Below are 26,746 nucleotides of genomic sequence, written 5' to 3'. Positions count from 1 at the left end.
CTATTCCTTTTCTACTGAATTTTTTTGCATACTTTTTTTATTTGTGAGAACACTCACTCATTTACTGATATGGATATATCCTTCAATGTTGAATAACTAAACCTAAGTAAATACTTTTGCCAAGGACGTTTTTATATACTCTATAGTTAAGAGCAGTGGTTCTCAAACTTCCTAATGCTGCAATCTTTTAATACGGTTCTTCATGTTGTGGTGACCCCCAACCATAAATATTTGTTCAGTGATACTTCATAACTGTAAAGTTGCTACTTTAATGAATCATAATTAAAATCTGTGTTTTCCCATTGGCTTAGGTGACTTCTTCTGGAAAAGGATCATTTGATCCCAAGGAGTGTCACCTCCAGGTTGAGAAACACTGGTTTAGAATACTGTAACAAATTCTATTCCTACCAGACATGCCTGAGAGTAGGCTTTGCTTTTGCCAAACTTGCTGATTACCATAGTTTATTTTTTAAATTTTATTGTTTTAAATAATATGTTTTATGCTTTGAAAGTGCACAGTTTTATTTTTTGTTAATTTGGTAAGAATGAAGGGTAGAATGAAGGGTAGGGGGATGGCAGTCTTAGGTATTGAGGTTTTACTTTAAATCTCTGTAAAATGCATAGGTAATTGTGGATATTGAATCTGTCTGGAAGGCAGCAGTGAACAAATAAATTAAACAGTGGGGAGTGTAACAAGAGAAGCGGACAGAGCCTGAAATTATGGGACTCCACTCATCCCAGCATTAACCAAGAGAAATCCTAGCCTGGGATGTACCTTTGTGGAAAACTTAAGCAGTTCCAAACCCCAGCCTGTATTTAGTTTAACAACAGGGACAATGGCTTGAAACTTCTCTTTTGAAGACAATAACAGCGTCAAAGAATCCACTGCATTAAATGTTTATTGTTCATCTCTAAGGTGAGCAGACATTTTTTGGCAGTTACTTTTATAAAATGATAATAAATATGAATCTTCCTTTCTCACTTTTTGTAAGTGAAAATAATATCAAAAGCAAATAGGTTACTGGACTCCAAATTTCTATTTACAGTCTGGAGATATTCTTAAAGTGCTGTCAATAAGTGGTAGATTACAAGCTATTCCTTAATGCTTTATGGAATTCTCTAATTACATAAAAGCATTGCACCTGTATTGTATTTATGTCTATTGGTAAAGGCAGACTGTTTTATTTCCATTTGAAATGCAAAGCTACTACTTTTGCCCTTATAGTCTTTTCTCAGAAAACACAACTCAAACATTGAGGTAATTCTACTGAGCATATGCCCATATCTTTAGTGCTCACAATTACTTCCATTCTCAATATGCCTGACTTATAAAGAGGTTGGATATATTCTTTCATTTGCACAGTGCAGATATAAATTTTATTGACATTTTGAATTGTACTTGATCTTAATTTAGAAAAGAAAGGCAGCTGTAAAACTGAAATCACATTTACATATGGAAACCACATTTACATATTGAAATCACAATTACATAGTGTAAGCTTTTGCTACTTGTACTATTGGACTACTTTACCCTATTGATGAAGGGGGGTGAGGGTGGAGGATAAAAACCCTTGGAAAGAAAATGAGAATGTTCACAGACCGCTGAAAAATTCAAGGAGCCCTCTGTCTCTATGCTTTGAAACAGGCTTAGGTATGATGAACAAATAATTTCTCATGCAACTTAAATTTAAAGTATGTTACTAACTCTTAAGTGCTTTGACTATATGATGATTAGTTTTTACAACTTATTCTTTGTTGATGAGAAAGTGGATTTTATTGGCTTTAGATTTTTGCTATCTTATTTTGTAAGGCTTAAATGTTACGCAATGAACATGGGTAAGTAAAGAAAACTGTGTTGGGAGGCAGAAGCCAGCGGATTTCCGTGAGTTTGAGACCAGCCTGGTTGGTCTACAACAGCGAGTTCCAGGACAGCGAGTTCCTAAGCCACAGAGGAGCCCCCCAACCCCCGTCTCGACAAAACCAAAACAAAAACAAAACACTGTGGCACCAACCACGTTGATTTTGGTCATAATATGTACTCAGGGCCATGGGCTTTAGATCAAGATCTAATCCCAGGTTACTGACTTGTTAATATGGATATGAAGAGTATCAGAATATCTGCAACACAGATGTTATATGATTCTCCAGTATCGACATTGTAAACCAAGCATATGTGCACACAGAGATACAGACTGACAGACACACAGACACACACACAGACATGCTCTCTCACAAACACACACGCTCACTCACAGCTAACACACAATACACAGTCTTCCACCATTATGCCATTCCACATTTGAAAAAGCCAACTCTAAATTCAGAACTCCTTGTGGGCCTCTGTTTCGAAAGTGATTTCCTCCAAATCCCCTGAGGCCAGCTCTATGTCATCCAGACTGTGATTCCAATTTCACTTAAGGTTGTAGATTCTTCAGGTCCCTGATTCAGTGCCCATCACTATTCACCACATAATTCTACAGTCTTTCAGGCACACTAGTGCTTGCAGTTACTATGTGAATCTTTTTAATGCTATATATTCTGTAATAAGAAAATGTCAGGAAAGCAAGGACACCATCTAATTTGTTCATTGCTGAATCCCAGAAACTAGGACATAGCCTGGTGACATACAATAAATGTTCAACCTATGTTTGCTAAATAATGAGTCAAAAAGTCATATTCAGGCTAATCACAGGGTCTGACCAGATAACAGGGGAAAGCTAATCACAATCAATTCTTAAGCTTTTACTTTGAGTTTTTGTTATGTCTGGTCAGAATCTGAAATAGAAACAACCCAATACAAGCATTGGAATGGCTGTGTGAGTTGATTGGTAACCCTGAACTAACTAACACAGTGTGCTGTCTGCCTTACGTGCATGGGAGGAAGCTATAGAGGTGAAGTTGTTTATTTTTTATTTTTACTGCCATGGATTGAATCCAGGGCCTTGCATCCCTGAGCACACACTGTACTCCTGGGCTGCACTCTCAGGCCATAACGAGATCACTATTTAATAACTGTCATGCCAAGTAGCAACCAAATGTGAAAACTTGGAAGCTGGCAGCAGATTATAAATGAGAAGGGAACTGCAGCCATGACTCTAACAAGGGCATTCACCAGTCTGGCAAAATAAGGTTAAGCAAGCAAATCCATCAACCTAAATAATGCTTAGACAGCCAATGAGACAGTCTCTTCTGCTTGTCCTCTCTAGTGACTAGCAAGAAGGAAAAACAAGTGCATTGAGAGCAAGGAACTGTAGAAAATGCGAATGTTCTCCTACACTTGCTTGTCCATTAGCGCTCTTGGCGGGACCCCAGACTTAGTCACTAGCTATGCTATTTCAGAAGAATGGCGTACTTCAAGTTAAGATAAACATAACTTCTTATGCTTCAAACTAAACATTCCTCTCCACACTTATGTTTACGTCAGTATCAATGCAAATTAAATTTCAGCTAAATTCTAAGACCAGAACTGTTTGGCTTATTCTGATATAGCAGTGAACCTCTCAGAGAAACGTATCACAATGTAGCAGACACGGATTCAGTTAATAAGATGATTAACCCTAAGGTCTGCAGATGATCCATATTCTGAAATGTTTTAGAACTAATTAAAAACATACAAACTGTGACTTGAAATTTTAAGACATTTTGCAAACAAAAACTTTAGAAGGAACCTAATTCTCAAATATGGAAAATTTTAACCAAAACAAAATTTTGTAGATACTTTTATAAATTAGGTAAACCTTAATTTGTAGAAAATAACCAAAACAAACTGGCATTGGGGCCACAATTTATAGAATCATTCGTGTACGAAAAATTCCAGGAGTAACAATTTGAAACAAAGACTCCTAGATCAGCATGCTCATTTGCAGATTTGCATTTTCTACCCTCGTTTGCCAACTGTAATCATATGTGCTAACTTTATAAGGCGCCAGAGTTACGAATGCTTCACCACCAACCATTTATGTTAAGTTTCGTTCTGCATGAATATTTTCTTCTGCGTTTGTTTCAGTGGCAACTTTGACAAATATATATTTCCAACATATTCATGAATTTCATATAAACAGCATTTGTATCTGAGAAAATTTCAATTTACAGGTGTTTGGTAGATATATATTATATAGGAGTTATACATATTTGTAATAGACAATATGAAATATTTTTCAATTCAATATATTTCATAATCAACCTTTCAGACAGAGTCTACTAGAAATCCCCCTTTAATCAATGATCTCATGATTCTGCCATGGAATTTGAACTACTCAAACTGTCTTGATTTTTACATTTCTTCTAATCCATACTTCCTACCTGATAAGCCAGACATCTACACCTCCAGTCACCTGAAATGACTCCAATCCTCCTATACTGCATCAGGCAAGGTAAGTAGTCCATTTTCCACAACTACTCAGCTTGCCTTATACCCACTACTCTTCACTTGTCTTATCCTTCATAGTCTGTAATTGTAATAAACTTTTCATTACCATAAAACCCATCCAAAACTCAACTGAAATTGCCTTCTCCCTGCTTGCGTCTGAAGTGCCTAACAGTGCCCGAGAGAGAACTCATGGCTACTACTCTTTCTAGCACCCAGAAACACCTCTAAGCCTCAGTCACCCTTGCTAGTACGGCAATGTCCCCTCACATCTGCTCATCCCCAGTGTCCATCTTCTCCCCCACAGTCTCAGATGATGGCTTTGCCATGCAAGTCTAATCTGTGAACAGTCAAGAGGGCCCACACAGTGACAATTCCATGAGAATTTTACCACTAAATGTACACTGGCATTACAGCCTGTGCTCTCCTCTACTTTTTCTCGCTTATACTGCAGAGGAAGAAGGTCTCTTTACCTAGGCCATCTGACTTTTGGAGTCCACATTTCCCCATCTGCTTAAAGACCCTGAACTAAACACCATGTCCTCATGTCTTCTCTTCACTTGGATTCTATTCCATTGCTCCCTCAAAAAGACCCTTAGAATATAGTAGTAGTTTCTCCTCTAGTTACCTATATTATATCCCCTCCTCCCAAGGAACAGGGGCTACTGTGGAAGCGTGGGCAGTTAGCACAGTCCTCTGTCTTTTCTCCTGACCCCGTTGAATTTTAAATGCATTTATATTGCCTTGTCATGATATCCATCTAATGGATACAATGTCAAAGATGAATATGCGAGATTATTTCTGGAAAAGAAATTCTGTAGAAACGTTAAGAACAATAATGCACTTCTAGGAGCCCACATATCAATATGCTTTAGGTAAAAAAAAAAAAAAAAAAAAAATGAAAATGAGTAGAAATATTGGTTTCAACAGTCATTATGAACTATAAAGTCATTCAAACAGAACAGAAATGTAAAACTTGACCACAGTCATACTGAAATTCCTTCTTTATAGGGTATGTCAGAGAAAAACATAGCTTCACTATTTATTTGTGAATGCTGCTCAATGCTTCGCCTAGTCTTGGCTAGGAATGACTGAATTCTTCAACCCTTTAAATCATCCTGACCATGGGGCTTATTTGCTCTGGCCAATGAGCTTATGATCTGTGTGGTGGTTTGAAAGAAAATGGCCTCCAAAGAGGGTGGCACTATTAGAAGGTGTGGCCTTGTTTGAGGAAGTGTGTCACTATGGGGCGGGCTTTGAGATCTCTTTTGCTCAAGTTTCCTTCAATGTGACAGCCAGGTGACTTTCTGTTGCCTACACGATGTAGCAACCTCATCCCAGCACCATGACTGCCTGCACACCACCATGCTCCCCACCATGATGATAATGGACTGAATCTCAGAAACTGTAAGCGAGACACGTGGGTTAAATGTTTTCTTTTTAAAAGTTGCTGTTGTCATGATGGCTCTTCACAGCAGTAAAAACCCTAAGACACTGTCTTTCAGAGGGAAGGATTAAAAGCCAATGGGATATGTTGCTAGCGGACTGACACACTCAGGTAGATTGTGAGGATACTGCATCTTCATGACGGTGTACTCTCACAAGCTTATATCTGAAGCTCCATGTGCAAGGGACTGGGCTGACTGACGAGTCACAAACTCACTCCCTTTCCTTAACTCATCAAATAATCACTTGGCAGCCAGATGAAGGGCTGGGCCAACTTCTGTTATTTACAGATTAGTATAGTAAGTTTTACAGGTGGAATTACTAATGAACTGGATGCAGAGTGCTTCACAGATTGCTGAGGCAAAATGCTCACCTTGATAAACTTCTAAGGCTTTCAAAAATAACCATAAATATAGGAGTAAGGCTTCTACAGTGTGAAATACAACAAAACTATAGGAAGAAATAGATATGATTTCTATAATTTAGGGTAAGAAAAGGCAGCAATTTCATTTTGACCAAATGCATGTAATTTCAGAGTCATTCTATACACTGGCATCTCTCTTTTAAAGTAGAGTTAAACTTACCAATTATAATGGGATATTCTATGTGTGATAGCTATAACTCATCAGCCAAGAAAATTTAATTATAAATATAAGCAAAGTGACTATTTCCTAATATGTTTTGTTAAACTAAACCTTTCTAGATGAAAATATTAGCTATTTTATAAAAATTTCAGTAATAAATGTCAAATACTAAGCTAATAATGTATATGCAGAGACCAATCTAAATGTCTACCAAGTCATAAGGCTAAATACATTAGTACAAAATAACAAAGAAAGAGCTTCATTTGATAAATGAGATTAAAATTGTTCCTTTCCAAGAAATTAACATCAGTGTGGTATTAAAATGCTTTAGAAAATTTTGTCTGGATTGGGTCGTTCCCTTAGATTGAAGAAAATAAATATGTGGGATCCCTTTCACATTTATTTTTTTTTTTTTATCATTTTCTCTGAGGCTTGTAATTTTCAGAAAATGCCCCAACAATGTCATTCAATTTAAAAGGTCCACAATAAATGACCGAGTATATTTAACAGTGATTTAATTTAGATAGAGTCTGTAGCTCACTGGTTTTCAAAACTCATCTCTTTCAGAGAATCAGCATGCACAGGACAGATAAAAAGGGAGATGGTAGCTGGGTCTGTAGGGATGTGGGAGGCAGCTTGACTGAAGGTAGAGATGGGTGGAACTACAGCAGCCTATAAGACAGTGGGTCTCAACCTGTGGGGTGCAGAACAACCCTTTCACAGGGGTTGCCTAAGAGCATTGGAAAACACATATATTTACATTGCAACTCATAACAGCAGCCAAACTATAGTTATGAAGTAACAGCAAAACAATGTTACGGGTGTGGCCACCACAACACAAGGAACTGTATTAAAGGGTCTCAGCGTTCGGAAGGTTGAGAGCCACTGCTATACGGGAACTAGTAGTCATGCTCATTCCCAATCACCTTGTTTTATTCAGCTATCTAAGACTTCTAGGCCAGTTGCTTATTCATGTCATCAATATACAAATTTTACTATAAAAGTCATTGAAAACCATTTCTGTTGACATTTTAACAAGTAAAAGTTACAGGAAAGTTAATGAGGAGTTCAGTAAACGGCCACTTACTAAATGTTTCTCAGTACCAGGCCCAGAGTGCTACATAAAGTGTTACTAAGACGGCAGGAACTTAATCTTCATTGTCAAATTATATTCAGGGTCTTAGGAAACGGTAGTGTGTGGGTTTGCGTTTGTCAGCTGGACATAAACCTAGACATGCCTGTGGAGAACTGCTTTCATCAGACGGGCCCATGGGCATATCTGGGGGACATCCGCTTGGCTGCTAATTGTAAGGTGGGCGTAACCACACCACTGCTTTAGTGTGGAAGTGAGAACCTGTCTGAAAAGATGCTGGAAGTGTTCAGGGCCCTCAGTTCGGATAGACGCCTTTCAGTTACATCTTGGCTTACTGCCCCATCATAGCCCAACTCAAGCAAACCTGATTCTTTATGAGTCTGTTCAAGTTTTCCAGTTTGGGATTCTTAAGTTGTATTTCTTAATAAAGCAGAAGGTCCACACTGGTGCTTTGGACTCAGAGCCAAGTCTGGCACATGGCTTCACACCCAAAGGCACAGTCTGCTGGAGACAGATGTGACTTCTTCCACTGCTGTGTAAGTTTCATCTGACCTTGAAACATTCCATCTCGCAGAGAAACCCCTTAAAATGAAGGTAAACACCTCAAAATAGCTTCAGGAAATCCCTAAAACCAAGGAGATTCACTAGGACCTTCCCTCCCAGAGAAGTGCCTTTAATCACAGCACTCTGGAGGCAGAGGCTGGCGGACCTAGTTCCAGGAAATGTTCCAAAGCTACACGGAGAAACAACAACATATCAGGTAAGGAAGAAAAGAAAAGTTGCAAAGAAGTCTCACAGACAAGCCCAGCAGCAAAGAAGATTCTGATACCAGACGAGCTGTCTCGATGAAGCAAAAACCAGCTGAGCTGCCAGGAGGAGTTTAGACCCACTGAGGCTCCTGGGAAAGACACTGTCCAACCTGCTGAGTTCCCTGCAGGCTGGGCTATGCTCTAGGCTCCCAGCTTTGGGAGCTATTACCTGTTCTGGGATGGGTTATGGTATGTAACTGTCTTTGAGTCATTTCTGCTGCTATAAATAGTCCTTCACTCATTTTCCTGTAACTCCAGGAAAACTCATTGCTTCAGCAAGCTGGACTTTGGTCTGTTATGGGTTCCCTCCCTAGGTAGGGTGAACAAACATGTGTGCCGTGTCTCTGAAAGAAAAGTTTTGTCACACAACACCCACATCATGACTGCTCGAGTGCATTTGTCACTGCCTCATCCAGTCACCGTTCTGTCCAAAGGGCATCACCACAGTGAGTGAGCCAGGTAGGGATGCTCAAACCAACACCTCCAACTTCCAGTCTCCTAGTAGGGGAATATTTGGATATTACTGCTCTGTAGCTCTTTCCAGGCTACAGGTTATCTCAGTAACAATGTGGTTATTAAGAGATGGGGAGGAAACTTCCATCATTTCATTTTACAATCTATGCTCTTAATTTTCATGATGTTGCCTTTTTTTTCCTGGATTTTTTTTTCTAATTCTGAAATACTAAAAGAACTACATATATATTTTTTTCTTAGTATAGATCTTTAAAGCTATATATCACAATAAAACTGACTACAAAATTTAATGTGGCTCTTACTTTGTGTATTATAGAGTCATGCCCTGATCTAGTTGTCATTAAGGCTGTTATTAAAAAAAAATCAAGCAGTTTTCTCATCCTAAAAATGTGCAGATTACAAACTTTAGGATTGGTGGCATAATGCTTGCAATACAAAAATATTTTTACTGTACTATATGATAAATACTGTAAAATTTGATGGACTAGTATTTTTTTTATAAATCACACCACCGTGCCAATCCTTTTTTTGATTGTTTTACATAAAAAGTGATTATTCATTGCATTTCACTTTCATCTTAGGATGTTATAATCAGTTCTTTTACAGTTACGCCTCTTGTTGATAGTGAAACATTTTTAGCTACACACACACACACACACACACACACACACACACACACACACACACACACACGAATGAGTGTTTGGCCTGTGTGTATGCATGTATGTGTACTGGGTATGTGCCTGGTATCCATGAAAGTCAGCAGAGGGCACTGAATCCCCTGGAACTAAAGTTACAGATGACTAGGCTCTACCATGTGGGTGCCAGGAACTGAACTTGTGTCCTCTGCCAAATGAGTGCTCTCAACTACTGAGCCATCTTACCAGTCCCTTTGTTGGCATTTTTTGCACTGAAATTACACTTTTAGAGATCATAATTAAAATACCTTTCATATATTTGAGAGAAAAGGATAAAGTTGAGCTCAATTCTTGAACAGTGAACCACAAGTGGATCCAATTGTATTATTCAATTTTGTTTGCTTACATGATCACTCTTTGTTGTATGGAAAGTTTAGTATATACATGCTTAAAATTATATGCGGGATATGTTATGTTATCAAATCTTAGTTTAAAAAACACAACAACCAAATTGCTGTAAAATCCCTTTTCTCCTTTTTACTCTGGTCGCTAGGAAACTTGTAGATACATTTCTGTCCAGCACTTAGATGATTAACAAGCTGGCAGAATCTGTGCTAATCTTATCTGTAGCTATCATATGCCCTGACTCTCCATAGCCCTGCTCGATCATGCACGTTCTCTGTAAGTCATTTTCACTTCTTGCAGAATGATGCAGGAGACAGACGGACGGTCTGGGAATCATCTCTTGCAAGCAGATTGTAACAGACTGGGTGTGAAATAAAGCTACATCAATATATCCTAATTTTCTAACGGATTTCTACATAATTTTGTCATTATCCACCACTAAAATACATCCCAAAACCAGCTTCCCACCCTCCAATTTCCAAATGTCTGAATCTCAAGCCAGAAGGTCCCACAGTGAAGCACAATCTCAGTCTTTCTGCTCAGCTTCTTGATCTCCCCCTCGTGAATGCTTTCCCCTTCCTTGGTGGCCAAAAGGCTTGGAGGCATAAGCTGTACCTCTTACTCAGTGAGGATGTTTTAGAATGGTGGGTAGGGTTTAGGGGACTCTGTCACCATCAAAAGAAAGGTCACCCTCTGCTTCTCCAGTCCTGGCCTAAATACCCTCCACCTTTTCCCATGGAAGGATAGTCCTCCCTCCCCTCATGGAACGATGGTCCTCCCTCCCCTCATGGAACGATGGTCCTCCCTCCCCTCATGGAAGGATAGTCCTCCCTCCCCTCATGGAAGGATGGTCCTCCTTCCCATTAATTTTGTATCCAGGAGACTGGCTATGATTTTCCAGTTTAGACTCACTACCAGACTGTTTCCTTCAAGATGTAATGCCTCCAAATGTGATTCCTTAAAGAGTAATGTAGGGTTTTTTTTTTTTTTTTTTTTTTTAATCATGTGGGTGCTTTGTTAAGCTAATATAATAGTTTGCCTGGCTTTGTCCTTCCTCAGTTTTAATCACTTTAGTGGATTTAAATCTTATTTAAATATCTGTGTCTTTCTAACAATCATGTAATTTCTGCTTAGCAATTATCTATACTTTGTTATAGTTTGTCATTCTAGGGTTCTACCAAACCCAGTGAAGGTCTCTATCACAACCTTTTTATTGTGTTAATTCTTTCTTTACTTTTTCTCCTTTCTTTCTTTTTAAATTCCTTCAGTGACTTCATATTTTGAGCAAGTAAGTCAAGGATAGAAGAAATGGTCTGTTTCCTAATTCGTGATTTCTCAGAGGCTAGTCAAACTATAGAAATCCTCTATGGCAGTGTTTCTCAAAGTTCCTAATGCCTTTTAACACTGATCCTCATGTTGTGCTGACCCCAATGATAAAATTATTTTCATTGCTACTTCATAGCTGTAACGTTGCTACTGTTATAAATCATAATGTAAATATATGTGTTTTTAATGGCCTTAGGTGAGTTCTGTGAAAAGGTCACTCTACCCTAAAGCGGCGACAACCCACAGACTGAGAATCTCTGTTCCATGGCAATCAGAGACTTTTCATCTAGATTAGCTGACTTTCTCTCTGAGAGAGCACCAGTGCGGCCTCATCTTATTAAATTTACTTTTGGTTCAATATAGTTATTGGAACTTTCTGTCAAATATGAAATGGTATATTTAAAAAGCCTGGGGTTGGACAGCACTTGCTGCTCTAAAAGGAGAGTTGGGTTTAGTTCCCATCACCCACATGGTGGTCCACAACCATCTGTAAATGCAGTTCCAGAGAATCTGATGCCCTCTTCTGGCCTCTGTGGGTACCAGAAATGAATACGGTACACAAATATGCATGCAGGGAAACATACATATAAAATTTTTGTGTAATTGTGTACATGAGAATGTCATGAGGTATGTAAAGGTCAGAGGACAACTTTGAGGAGTCAGTTTCTCCTTCTACCTTTACGTGGGACCCAAGGATTGAACTCAGGTCATCAGGTTTGTGTGGTAAGCTCCTCTATGCACCAAGCTATCTCGCCTGCCATAACATGTAAGACACATAGGTAGACACTCATTTTGATATGCTTTTTTCAAGTTCATTTTATTCATCTGTATTTGTAAATTTTTAATACCATTTTTTTTTTTTTTTTTTTTTTTTTTTTTTTTGCTTTGGTTAATCTCATTCTATAGCATCAGTTCCCAAAAAATGTTCCTGGAGATAATTTTACTTTAGTGTTAATAGAAGTTACATCTACAAAATGGAAGCTTATATTTAGTTAAATGTATAATATAAAAGGGTAAATATTAGGTTCTTTCTATACATTGAAATTTCAAAAAATAAAGGATGTAGCTTTTAGTACACACAAATTACAGAGTCATTCTGGCACTTCAAAGATTCTGGTGAGGACATTCTAAATGCCTGTATATTTACTGTCACCAGTGTGGATTTCACTCTCCTGGAGTACAGTAGAGAGCAATGCGCAGCTCTTTTATTCTTGGTAAGGATCATACTCCTATTTAGTATTTATCCTAGCTCTGCTTATCTGTGTATAATTACTGTGGTTGTTGGAATTCCTTATACAGACTCTAAAAAATATTGTGGATTGACTTATTGTCACTTCAAGCTATCTTCAGGTCTGCATGTGTCTATGACCAGTTTATTGCAGGTGCTTCCTGCTTCCTGTCCTGCTCACACAGCAGCAGCCTAGCGTTCCCCTGTACCCACACTTCCTGTTTCAAGTTTCTAATGATACCACTTCCGTGGAGTGCAGACCAAACCAGAGCTGCTGTTTTCCTAATTTCACAATATAAATCTCAGAATTATTTTTTAGTTGAAGTCAGTGTAGGGCTACATATATCTATCTGTTGATGGTCTATAAATTTCAAAATATCCCTATTCCCCAGTGATGAAATCAGAATGCTAAATTATGGCTGCTCAGAAACTCTTCAATGAGATAACTTATGTGAATGATTTTTTTTCCTAGGGAATTCTTTGAACTGCATGTGCATGTGTAGAACTTTATACGTATATGACACTAAGTAATGATTAACTTTGCCATGTTGGTGAGACAATCATTCATACTAGAGTCAGGAACGAGACAGGGATGCTCCTTTTCATTATTGTGTTTGAAGAACTATCTGAATCGACGAGACAAGAGAAGGAAATTAAAGGGTCACAATGAGGGAAAGAAGTCATGCTATCCCTATTTGCACACGACATGTTATATAAGAGATCTCCCCCTCCAGCCCTCTCCTCCCATGCCCTTCCCCTATCACCACCCAGAAAACTCAACAGAAAATCTCTAGAAACAAACCAATTCAACAATGTGGCAGGATATAGAATCACCTTGCACAAATCAGTATGCCTTTTTTTATACATGAACAACAAATATTCCCCAAGAGGTGGAAGGCAAGTTTCTACATAGGGCCCAGAATTGACCTGAAAGCCTCAAGCTTCTGAGGATTAGGTTTTCATGGTTCCAGGAAGCTCCAAGCAAGCTTTCAAAGGAGGGAAGCAACCTAAAAGTCCCACCCAGCTACTATACCTATGAACCAATTAACGATAACCAGCATGGCCAAAAAACCCCAAGGGTGCAATGGCGGTCCACACACCTTAGCAGTAACCACAGCTCTCTAATTGGACTTCGGGATCCACTCAACAAGAGGGAAAGCATGCCTAATCCTGGAATCCTACTCAACTACCCAGAGCTAGTGAAGTCGTGGATAGTGGAAGAGAACATACAACTGCCACTACAATAAACCAGAATAACCCCTAAAAACATTCTAAATATGTGTTCTTACACCTACAGATAAATAAATATAACCCTCACTCCTCATCAAAGGAACTTCTCTTTGTAGCAGAGGGAAACCATTCCAGAAATCCATAACCAATCAAAATGGAGAGTTATGGAGCCAGTCCCAAATGATACATCTTTAAAAGAACTCCTCTACCCAAGGTTCAAGAACTATCCAGAAGTGGGGTCAGAAAGACTGTAAGAGACAGAAGAACAGGGCTTGCTGTGAGATTATGTCTCTGAGAGATGACAGAAGCTACACCTTCAATATCTAATCCACAGCATGCTTAAACATGAGCTGAACAAGGACCACACTAGTACACATTGTAATGTGGATAAGGGAAAGCTCAACCCTACCCAGGTAACTGACAAATGCTGACAGTGGAAGACATCGTCTTCCACAGGAATGAATACACCAATTGGTTATCCAATGGTTATCACATGGTGGGCCTAAAAATATATACATATAAGCAACATTGTACTGTCTGAACAGGTTGTATTTATGTATTTGCATACAGGTGTGTGTGTGTGTGTGTGTGTGTGTGTGTGTGTGTGTGTGTGTGTGTGTCTATAATGGCAAATAATGAAAACAGAGATCATGAATTTTAAAGAGAACAAGCAGGGGTATAATCGAGGACTCAGAGGGAAGAAAGGGAAGGGGAAATGACACAATTATTTTATAATCTCAAAAAATAAAAGTAATTAAAAATTCTTACAAGCTAATCTAATTATAGACAAATGACATCATCTATGGACATTTCATTTAGATAAGCACACACAGATATATCAAATACTCATAGAAATAGAAATAATCATATGTGTAGAATCTTGCAAGAGTAAATAAAACTCATGAAAAAGGATGCATCTTTGAAAGAAATATATATTCATTCCTTTCTGCATTCCCTACAACTCCATCAAACTCACAGTCAAAATGGTACAGTCCTTGTTTTCTCCAAATTGTGACATCTACATATAAATTATGAAGGAATATAAAAGCAAGGTCATCCTAGCGCAACACATCAAGAACCATGAGAAGATGCGGACTTGGGATGCTCAGACCTGTTCACTAGAGAAACGTCCATTTGAGCTCTGCTTCTTAAAAATGGAGTCGCTCCAGCTTGGGGATGCTAAACTGGACTGTGCAGGTGATAAGAGAGTGGGAAAATCTGGGCAAAGTGAAGAAGGAGAATAACACAGCACAGGGCTTTGTTCCCCGGGCTGGAAAGATGCTTAGGACAGGCTGACACAGGGGAACATGGGGGCCATGTACATACTTAAAAAAAGATACAGACAAATAAAATCCAAAGAGAAAAGGAGAGAAAACAGAAGAGTGCGGTCACTATGACTAGCAAAGCACCTTGGAGACAGGAGCAAAGTCAAGCAGCCTGTCTCATTAAACATTTATTACCCTGCTTAAATCTGTTTGAAGCACAGAGATACATGAAATACTACACAGGCTAAGATCTGCTCTTCCCCAGCCAGGATGCTGAGGCTAACGTAAATCTGACTGACAAGCAGTTGAAATATGTGACTGTTTTTCCTTGATGTCAGCTTTTAACATTGTCAGTATTACAGGTGAGCCCATTCCCCAAACTCTTGGTGGACGCTTCCTGTAATTCACAAAGTTAGCCAACTGCTTTCAAGCAAATAGCATCAGTGTTCTTCGTGAGCATGATAAAGTCTTTAATCTACCAAAAAAAAAAAAAAAAAAAAAAAAAAAAAAGAAAGAAAGAAAGAAGGAAAAGAAAGAAAGAAATTAAAGCTCCCTGCTTTGCCCCAAGCAGAAGATAATTCATTAAGCATTGACTCAGGAAGCGAACAAAGCCTTCCTCACAGGGACACTGGCCTGCAGGGCTATGTGCTGACAAGCTCAGAGCTGCAGCCCCTCAATTTCACAAGTACTATAATTTTCATATCTTATTTGTTATGCTTTCTTCACTCAGAAAAGGTTTTACTAAGTTTACATACTAACATTAAAATAAATTTCATGACAAAAATTCACCCACCAACCTGCCATTACCCTAAACATCTTTAATACATCTGCAGACATGTGGAATTTGTACTTCTAATCATAGGATATATAGCGTGATGGAGCCATACTTTTTTAAAATGTCTTACCTTAACCTGGCAATATGAAGTGTCAAACTTCCCCAGCTTGCTCATTTAATTAGCTCACATTTTGAGAAATAAAACTGAGCACCAGAACGTGAAAATCGAGTTGATTTTTCCCTACGTCCATGCCATAAATGGCATATTTAACAAAAAGGGTATTTTGGAGACATTTCATAATTCAGTTTTCTGTACCACTTTGCAACTTACCTCTTCCCCAGACAAGTAGTAAGCTGACAGCAGTCCCCCGACAAAGCGTATATTTACTTCAAAAACGGAGACTTCAGCGTTCTATGGAAACAGAATGAAGGAGGTGTAAGCATAATGATAGCACACATAATGAAAGCACATGGTATGCTAAGCCGCAGTAATTTCAAGTCTGTTTAAACCTGTGCGCTCGCCCGGGGGCACCTGTAGACAAGACAGAAAGTCCCCTGTGCATGGTGTCAAAACACGGTTAAGCAGATAAAAAATAATATTGACTCAAAGTAAAATTATTAAAAGCCTACAAACTGGAATTCTTCCCTGTATGTGAAGCAGGCCCAACACTTGCTATTCTGTATCTGTACAAATGCAACGGGATCAGGGCTTTTATTACTATTTTTTTTCCCACTCTGTGTTCTTACTTCACTCATTTTCCGGCTTTTTCATCCTGAAAGGCCAATCAAACTGTAGTGTGGCTGCTAGCTTTGCAAGAGGCGAGCAATCTTTTCCCATTATGTTACTGCTTCATAGACAGAATGCTAATGGGGTGCAAAGCCAGGGACTTGAGTTCCAGTGTTGCCCTCTGCCTTTGCTTTCCCACAGTCTGCCTTGGCGTGAAGGTGATAACATGTGAGCGGTCACTGCTGGCATGGCTCTTATTTACATCAATAGTAGCTTGCTTTCATTATTTACAAAGAGGCTTTGGCCATCTCTCTGTGTCTTTTATTCCTCATACTGATCTTAGGGATTAATTACTACCCAGGCCCAGTCTACAGATGGAGAAACAAGCCAGGCTTATCGTGATTACTGTAACCTTTTGAAGGTCACACAACAGCAGTAGAATTAGGATTTGAATGGGAGTGTGCTTTTTATTCATGGTTCAAAACTTGGCTAGTCTGACCTCTTCAGATACCTCACAGATTATGTACCATGTCTTATTATTAATGGTCGGATAAGTGTGATGCATCAGTAGTAATTACTGCCAATAGCTTTATGATTCTGTAATATTTGGCTGCTAAGTTCATTTGTCTTGTAGCTGGTAATTGGGTTATTAGCACAGCTGACCTCCAATAGATATAAGGTATACTTTATTGGGCCTACTAAGTAAACTGTCACTTCTGCTTGATACCAAACCACTCATAAAGACAAGGGCTAGGAGCAACCTAGATTGTACAAAGCCAGCATCTGGCAGTTGAACTTAGAAAATCATCTGAGACAGTCTCATCTTTAGGGATTGTTTATTGAGCAACTATGATGTGCCAGGCCCAGTCCTAGGTTGTATGAACACAGCAATGAAAAAAATGACAAAATCCTTAAACTGGCTGAGCCCACATTTTAGAAAACATTTTTAGAAACAAACAAAAGATAAATTATTTTATTCCTATGTGCTCTCCCTCAGAAGATATAGGGATCTAATAACATAAGTTACATTCCTACAAAAGAAAGCTTATAAAAAGAAGTTAGAGAGAACCTTTGGATAACATTGGATAAAACTGTGCTGTGAGTCTGTTTAAATGTACTGATTATTCATGATATACAACTTATCTATTTTGATTAAACACCTCTGTATTGTGCATCTTATCAAAGAAGGGCATCACTTTGAATGGGGATCATTTAAACACTGCTGTTGGCCCATACAATCTCTGACAAAGAACAGAGAAAATTCATTAATTTAGTTTGGCTCACACAACTCATCTCTCATATCTAAGAGAAATGTCTAATAAAATCTAATGATTCTAATTCCTTAAATCATATTTGCCTGAATTTGTACTTGTATATTTTAGCTTTTAAACCAAAAATCAGGTCCTCCTGGTCTCACTTACTGAAGCATAACTGCGATGGCTTTCTTCTCTTATTCCGGCTTTGGGCTCATTACATATGCTTTCCCTATTCCTCATATGAAAACTTTGAATAGTCAAGACCTTTCTGTAGACATCTGATAAAAATTACTGCAAGGTTGGGGACTGAGCCATGTCAACTGAAATCAGAAATATATCTCAATCTAGACATCAATCACTTATTGGATGCAGTTACTCAAGCAGCTATTGATCCAGCTCTGTGTGTATTCCAGACCTGCATTCTATTTATCTTGCTCTGCTAGAAGATACTGAAAGATAACCTTGCAAAGTGCTGTGCTCAAGGTCAGCAGCTATGACATTTGAGTTGCAGGGATTGAATCACCTAGGGAGCCCAAGGCAAAGTCTGGACCATTGAAGCCATGCAGGTTCCCAGTGATTAGGATGTCCTTGTCTTCGACACTCTTGCTCAAGAATTATCACAGCACCACAATTCTGTCCTGTGCTTGGAAACTAGAACTACATCTGAACACATAGCCCCTTTACAATTCCTCCGCCTCATTTTCCTCCATTTTTACAAACCTCAGTCTGAGTTCTCATAATATTCTAGACTATATTATGTTTTAGGCCAGATGATTGACATTTAGGCACATTGGGTCATCCCTTATAGGACCTTAGGTTAAAAAAAAAAAGGTAGGCAGACAGAATTTCATACTATTTAACAAAATGTTTAGCAGCTATGAAAATGCTGGCCTGGGGGCTAGGGATATGGTGATATTTTGTTTGTGTTTTAACAAATAAAGCTTGACTGAAGATCAGAGTACAGAGCTAAGCACTAGAGGCCATGCAGTGGTGGCAAACACCTCTAATCCCAGGACTTGGGAGACAGAGGCAGAGGGACTCTGTTAGTTCAAGGCCACCCTGGGCTACATGGGATTGAACCTGTCTAAAAAAAGACAGAGCTCACACGGAGGTGATCGCAGCACTTGGGATCCCACATCTTTCATCCCAGCACTAGAGAGAAATACAGGGCAGGAGGAGACAGGAGCTCAGTGCAGTCTGAGGTTTGTAATGAGCAGTGCAGTTGAAAATGCAGTCTGAGGTTTGGTGGGGACAGATGCAGTCTGCAGTCACTCTGAGCAAAGGGTCGCCCTTGCATCTGAGCACTGGTGGAGGTGAGGACTCCAGTGGCTGGCTACTTTGCTTCTCTGACCTTCCGCCAAGCTTTATTTGTTAAAATACAAACAAAACATCACTACACAGGGAGATGGTCCAGTGGGTAAGAGGGCTTGCTGTACAAGTATCTGGGCCTGAGCTGGAATCCCGGCACTTATGCAAAAGGGTGGGCATGGCCATGTGTGAGAAAGGGCAGCACTGGGGGTCAGAGAAAAGCAGGGCCTAGGGTGCCCTGTCCCAGGCCAGCCAGCCTAACCGGAACAGCCAGTTCCCAATTGGGTGAGAGAACTCTTGAGGGAATGAGGCAGAGTCATAGAAGAAGGCCACATACTTCTGTACATGCAACAACAACAACAACAACAACACACACACACACACACACACACACACAGAGAGAGAGAGAGAGAGAGAGAGAGAGAGAGAGAGGGAGGGAGAGAGAGATCCCCACACCGTGCATACACAAAACGCCAATAAATTAACTAGTTAATTAAAAATTCTGGGGTGATTTAGGAAGATTATGCTGAAGGCTGGTTTACTCTCTCTGAATATCAGTTTGTCACTGGTAAAAGATGGGAATGAATTCCAAACAAGGCACTCTGAGCCCCTGAATGTCAGGCAGTCAGTACACAATGCCTGGGCAGAGTGACGTGTGCAGTTGCTATTCGCAGGTCTTGTCAGCTCAGCCTGAACAAAGGCCTGCCTTCCACCGGCTTATTCCAATATTAGTGTGTTAATAATTTTATTGTTATGCATCATGTTGAACCTCATGGGAGAGCTCACATTTCTCCTCTCAATATTCATGCATCAAGATATTCTAAACAAAATTTCCACTCACCCTAATGACACACAAAGGATATGATTTTTTCAACTACTTTATATGTAAAAATGAGTTAAGTGGCCTCTTAAGTACTTCATTTAAGGCTACGTTGTAATAATCTAACCCTTATATTCCACAGTACCTAGTGTGTAGTTTTATAGGACTTCCAGCCCTTTAAGTTTCGCAAACATGCTCATGTCACCCTGATTTGCAACTACAGATTGAGAATACCTGAAAATGTAATATACTCTTAAGTCCATCTTAATTAGAGATTGCTCTTCCGTTTTTCTCCTAGCATGGATTCATGCATGAGTTTAATAAAACAGGCGGTATAATTAAATTGACAGGAAAATTTTAGGAGGTGAGTATTGCAGATCATGGAGAAAGCATGCTTTGGTTATGCTCTCTTAGTAACCCTGCAGACTAGTTTATGTCAACTTGACACACACCAGTGTCACTTGAAAGGAGGGAACCTCAGTTGAGAAAATGCCTCCATAAGATCAGGCTATAAGCAAGCCTGTAGCACATTCTTAATCACTTGATTGACAGAGGGGGGGTTTAGTAGACAGTGCCCACCCAGTCAGGAATGGTAGTCCTGGACTGTTAAGAATGCAAACTGAGCCAGCCATGTGAAGCAAGCCAGTAGTCATCACTCCAATGAGAGTTCCTGCCTGGGCTTCCCTAGTGGACTGCAACCCAGGATACTTAAGCCAAATAAACCCTTTTCTCACCAAGTTGCGTCCAGTCATGGTGTTTCATCATAGCAACAGTAACTCTAGGAAAGAGATTGGTACCAAGATAGTGGGGTATTGCAGTGACAGACATGACCATGTTGTTTTGGGCAGGACTGTGGAACTTGGGGGCTAGAGAAGCCATTGAGTATTCAAAGCTTGGTGAGCTGATCCACGGGAGGATGGAAGAAGAGTATTGAGAGAGATGCAGATGATGGAGGCCTGGCTTCTGGTCTGTAAATTCCAGAGGGAATTTTGAGAGCCAATTAAAGACCCTATTGGGCTGTTGCTTATTTTGAATGAAGAATCCGTGGTTCTTGTTAGCTGGGGTTGGAGAACTGTCTGTGATTAACAAGATACCAGAACCACTAATCTAAAACCTTTGTTTTGCCAGGATAATCAACTCTGGCCAGTTGGAGCTGAGAAATTAGCCCTGACTAAAAAAGAGACTGGCATTGTAGGGGTGCAATCTTCCGGAAAATGTTTCCTCAGCGTTATCACAAAGAAGCTGTGTTCCAAAGGTGGCCAAGATTGTACCTTGTGCTGGCAGCCGTGCTCCGTAGTGTAAAGGTCACGCGGCGGTACCGGTTTTGAAGGCACGAAGGGGGTCAAGGAGAGCAGCTAAGCTTGGCACTGTGTGGCAGGGCTGGGTTACTTTAAGAGAGCCCAGGAAAGGCTATTCGGTAAAAGCGCAGCCCACCTGCAGCAGAGACCCAGCATTTTGGAGACACCAGTACTGTAGAATTGCCACCAAGAACATCAGTAGCCTTGGAGAGGAGCCAGCCTGAACTTAGCAAGCAATCTGTGTGGGTTGTAGAGAGTAGAGCCAGAGAAGTGACCCCAGCCTATGGAGGAGACCAGAAGGTCGTGAGTGTATCCTGGATATTGGAAATTGAATTATTCATTGTTGGAGTTTGGTTTGATTTTGTTTTATTTAGATTGTGACTGTGCTCTGGTTATTTTCCCCCTCTTGAAATAACAAGGTATTTTATTTAATTTTGATTTTACCAGAGCTCACATTCGAGAGACTTTGAACTTTTAAAGAGATCTGGAGTTTCACAGACATTTGGGGTTTTAGTAGATACTGGATATTTTTTAAATGACTAAGATTTTGAGTGTTTAAATTTTTAGACCTTGGGGCTTTTAAAATTTTGAATGTTACACTGTGATGTTGATATTGATACGTGATCTTGAGGATGAACAAGATAGAAAGGTTACAGCTTAACAGTGATATATTTGTGTGTCAACTTGATTCAGGAGGAGGGACCTTAGTTGAGAAAATATCTCCATAAGCTCAAGCTGTAGGCAGCCTATAGGAATTTTCTTAATTAGTGATTGACTAGGGAGGGTTGGTGGGTGGTGCCACTCAGCCTGAAGTTATGGTTTTGGGTTCTAAAAGAAAGCAGATAGAGTAAGCCAGGAGGAGGAAGCCAGTTAGCAGCCCTCCACTATGGCCTCTTCATCAGCTCCTCCCTCCAGGTTCCCGCCAAGTTTTCATTCCCACCATGGCTTTCCTCAGGACTGTGACTAAAGATATATAAGCCTTACCTCCCAAGTTGCTTTTGACCATGCTGTTCCATCACAGCAATGGTAACTCTGACTAGGACAGTACCTCTAACTTGGGTCCCTTAGTCTGTCAAGTTCAAACTCAAGTTCATGAATTCTCTCAATTTTTTTCTTCTCCAATTTATAAGACATTTACAATTATGGGATAAATTGACAAAGATTGCTAAATGAGGAGGGGGATTCGTGTTCTCCTCTCCTAACCCTTAAATTAACATCTTGCCCACAGCTGTGCTGGGAAAGGCTTCATTCTGGTCAACTGATCATGAACCCATGAATGTGGACTAATACCAGTTTGGTGACAAATTAAGGGACCCCCCCCCAGAACCCATTTTAAAATGTCTGAGAAACTCTCACTAGGCAAGACAGTATTTTGAAGAGCACAAGAAATTACAGTTAGGTTTCATTTGTATAAGCAACTTAAACATCAAAATTACCCATAGCATGATATTTAATGTTTAATATTAATCACAAGCTTGGCCAGGAGAATAAAAAGATATGATGGTTCTAGAGCAAAGTCAGGCCCAGCTCCCATTTGCCTGAGAAACTACAAAACCATAAGCTTCCTTTGAGAAGGGAATTTATTTCTTTGAGTCTTTAGGCCATAAGAGAGATATTTGTAATAAAGCTTGTTCCGACTTTAACTATTAAGATTCTACACAGCGCAACATTTTGATTGAGTTGAAAAGATCTTTTCAAAGAGAACATTTGATCCCTAAATTCAGAAACTCTCCTTTTACCAATGATTGCACCAAACACCATCAACTTCCTACACAGATATCTGTAAGAATGGGGATCCTGTGCTAGTATGACACACAACAAACACAGAAGATTCAGTAACAGCTGCCACACTGCATACCAGTGCAGTGACTGTGATTGATGACAACTTCCCCATCCATTGTATTAATTATGTCCAGGAGCAATGCTAAAGTACCCACATATATGGTAACACTGCTTTGTACAGGACACCTTGGAAGGCTTGGAGCTAAAGGAATCACCTATGCAGCTGGGCTGTTTACTAGAACTTATGCCTCCTTAAAGAATGCAACTTCAGAAAGTCTGTTGCTTCATTCACACTTTATGGATTAAGAGTATATGGAAAATGTGAAGTACAGTAGTGTCTACTGTGTGTCCTTGCAGCTCTTAGTTTCATAAGCAGCAGAATGCGTTTCTAAGACTGTTCACATTGTTTAGACTCTTAAAGCTACAAAGACAGGCAAGTAACCGTGCTGTTTGTGTTAATAGGCTGGTTTTTACTATGAAGGCCCAGAAAGGATCCAAGTAGCAACTCAAAGCTATCCGTAATCACTACTAGAGGGTCAAGTTCCTGTTAGGGTCATGACCTAAATAATTACTCCTGGCCAGGCACCACAAGCATCAAATGGTAAATATCCCATGACTCCATTCAAGAGGTAAATTAGTGATCTGCACCAATCGGGATGTAATTCTGCTTTAAAACAAACCTTTTCTAGGAGCAAAGTTAAGGAAAATGTCACTTCTTTCATGCTCCATAGCATGGAACTGTGGGGCAGGTAGCCAAGCATTCATTCAGGCATGTGAGCACACACAGCATTGGGGTAAAAGTGGACGCACAGCTTTCCCAGAGGACTCTCCACAGCTTTTTGACCTGCATATTTAAAGCGAAACCTAGGAACATGTTTAGAGTATAGATCTGTAAGTTTAAAAAACAAAAAGTCACCTTGCCGCCAACACCTCTAACATATTAAACGTATAGGAATCTTTACATCACAGGCACAACCCTGGCACTTGGCAGAGCTTTGCCAGCATCCATGCCAGTGTCTGGAGCCAGCTAATCTGCTCTATTCTTGTCTTTACCCAAGAAAGTCCCAGCTCCCACACCAAGTGCTACTTAACTGCAGTGCCGAAAGACATTGTAAGGATAGCTTTTTTATCTAGCTTTTGGGTTCACAGACTTCGTGTAAGGAGAGAATTTCTATACATTCTATAAAATTTGTTACTAAAGATAATTCTCAGTACCTCTAGTTAACACAGAGTTTTGTTCTCAAAGTGGTGATATGGGAGAAGCTCAAAATGGAATTGAGTAGCATTCACACAGGAACAGTGCTGTTTTCCTTATTTTAGCATGTTCCTGAGACAGGAGCCACCACAAACCTGCTTAGGGGTAGCTTAATGCTGTGTAGGTCACCTGTTCTTACATTCCAACTATATAAAAATGACTTAGCACAGCTACCACTGTATTCCATGAGCAGGCCTTCCAACACAGTCTCCCACAGTGAGTTGGGAAATAGGACAAGACAGGCAGCTGCTCTGTCTCACAGACATTGATTTAATTCTTACTAAATGGCAGAATCTAATAAGCACAGTGATAGGAAGATTACATGCCTAAGTCCCAGACTCAGATTCTTAGGATGTGTATGTATTTCCCAACTCTTTCTATTTCCCCACCACTGAAAAACAGGGTGAATGAATTAGGCAGACCTTGTTCGCCATGGCTCCTGTTTGCTGCGTAACCTTGGGAAAATGAATCACCAGGTGCTAACCCTGTCATAGCTCCCCTGCCCGTCCTGCCTTCTCCTCATCTTCCTCAGATAACCCAGCTTCAGCTGAGGAGGTGTCCCTTAGGAAGAGCTTGGTAAATAATTAGCATATGAATGAATGGATAAATACGAATCTAGACTTTTTTTTTTAAATCCTAGGCTTACACTGAATTGAAATCAGGAAGACCATCAGAGGCTACTAAACATTTTCTATCGCATTTGTATAATGAGGGTGCCTGCGCTGAACACAATTTCTATCAAGGGGGCCCCAGCTCTTACTCCCCAAATCACATTAACCCGATGACTTGTTTAAAACCAGTCATAAAAGACACTTGGATTTTGTGGTACTTAATGAATCAACTTGTTAGGTTTGTGTGAATGGCAATATAAACTCATTGAAAAGCACTTGCAGAAGTAAATTTTAAGTGATATAAACAGTATTCTGCATACACAAGCATTCACTCTCAACTGTAGAACTTATTTACACTTAGGAACTCCAGGATTGAACCCCCAGGATCGTGATTCTATCTCAATTCTATCTCTTCTTTTCTAACATTAGCATTGGATATACTTATATGCATTTCCTTTAAAAACAAACAACAATAACAAAACAATATGTCCCTGGACTCTCAGTTTCAATACCTTATAAGGGAAAGGTGTTGACTTAAATGCAGGCAATGATGTCCTCTAGGCTACAATATTACATGTTATCCTTAAAAATGAAATAAATTTCTTTTTTTATTATAGGTAAGACATCACGAATGTAAAAATAAATTCTCAGTGTTTTTAGAAGGACAATGAAGCAGTCGTTGAAACATCACTTGAAGCTCTGTGTTGAGTGTGAAAATGTAAGAGAAATTCTCACATGTGCTTTATAAAACTAACTAGAAAACACTGAGCTAAAGAACTGTATCATGCAGTGAAAAAAAGAAGAAAAGCAAAAACAAAAACATACCTAGCCGGGTGGTTGTGGCGCATACCTTTAATCCCAGCACTTGGAAGGCACAGGCAGGTGCATCTACAAAGGCCAGCCTGTACTACAAAGTGAGTTCCAAGACAGCCAGGAACTTGCTTTTATACAGAGAAACCCTGTCTTGAAAACCAAAAAAAAAAAAAAAAAAATCCCCAAAACACAAAACAAAAAACCCCAAACCTATCAAACCCATATACCTTTTTTGAACTTATACACTATTCTTTTTAATATGAGAAGCTCTAACTTTATATTTTGTTAAAACAAAAAGGTCTCAAACAAAAAGTTCAAGCTGGCTTGTAGTTTGTATATACCTGAGTCTGGCCTGGAAATTCTGATCCTCCTTCCTCACCTCTTGAGTGCTAGAATTAGCAGGCATGTGACACCATACCCAGTATGGTGCTGCAGACTGAATCTAGGATTTTGTGAAAACTAGGCGAGCACTCTACCAACTAAGCTATACTTTCAACTTGATAATACATGTTTTATGGGGAAATACGGTATTATTTGTAATAGAAAGAGGCACATTAAATATTTCAAGTCTACAATATAAGGCTAAGGAGATGGCTCAATGGGTAAGAGCACTTGCTCTGCAAGCACAAGGACTTGAGTTCAAGTCCCAAGCACCCATATAAAAAGTTAAGCATGGATGCACATATCTGTTACCAGAGTACTCGGTGTGTAGAGTTGGGTGGGCTAGGGTGGGGTCAGAGTTACAGGAGTTTGCTATCAGGCAGCCTAGTCAAAATGGCAAGCTTCCAGTTCAACAACAGACCGTCTCAAGGCAATAAGTGGGATTCGCTGTCCCCTATAGCTTCACAGGTGTGTCATGTGTTTCTCCACACATATACAATACCTACCACAACACTCCACACACTCACACTCACACATGCACACACACATACACACACACAATACCTACCACAACACCACACACACACACACCATAACAAACAGAAATTTGAGACACATGGCTACAATTTTTAGAACTATGTTTTGAAAAGCAGTCTGATTATCAATAGTAGTAAAATGTATGTTTAGATACAACGTAAACATTTAAAAGTCAACATCTTAATACATATTTAATGATAGCTTAACTCCTTTACCCTGTGAGCAAGGAGGCCTGGTGCCATATTGTTCTTGGCTTCTATTTTGCTTTCCAGTCCCTATTTAGATTCTCTTTGCTTTCTCAGGAGTTCTGGTGGCCCAC

The 26,746-nt window shown here is 39.6% G+C and overlaps 1 protein-coding gene across 1 annotated transcript in view; it reads right to left on the bottom strand.

The window, feature by feature from the left end:
- Man1a1 (mannosidase alpha class 1A member 1) overlaps positions 1-26,746 on the bottom strand; it is a 163,693-nt gene that overhangs the window by 87,360 nt on the left and 49,587 nt on the right. Inside the window, exon 5 of the mRNA XM_051175509.1 lies at positions 15,971-16,051. Within this exon, the coding sequence (XP_051031466.1) occupies positions 15,971-16,051 (81 nt within the window). The remainder of the gene's footprint in view (positions 1-15,970; positions 16,052-26,746) is intronic.

This window comes from Phodopus roborovskii, unplaced genomic scaffold, assembly GCF_943737965.1.
Source record: "Phodopus roborovskii unplaced genomic scaffold, PHOROB, whole genome shotgun sequence".
Classification (NCBI taxonomy): domain Eukaryota; kingdom Metazoa; phylum Chordata; class Mammalia; order Rodentia; family Cricetidae; genus Phodopus; species Phodopus roborovskii.
The sequence above is the reverse complement of the archived record's forward strand: the minus strand, read 5'-3'. Positions and strand labels throughout refer to the sequence as shown.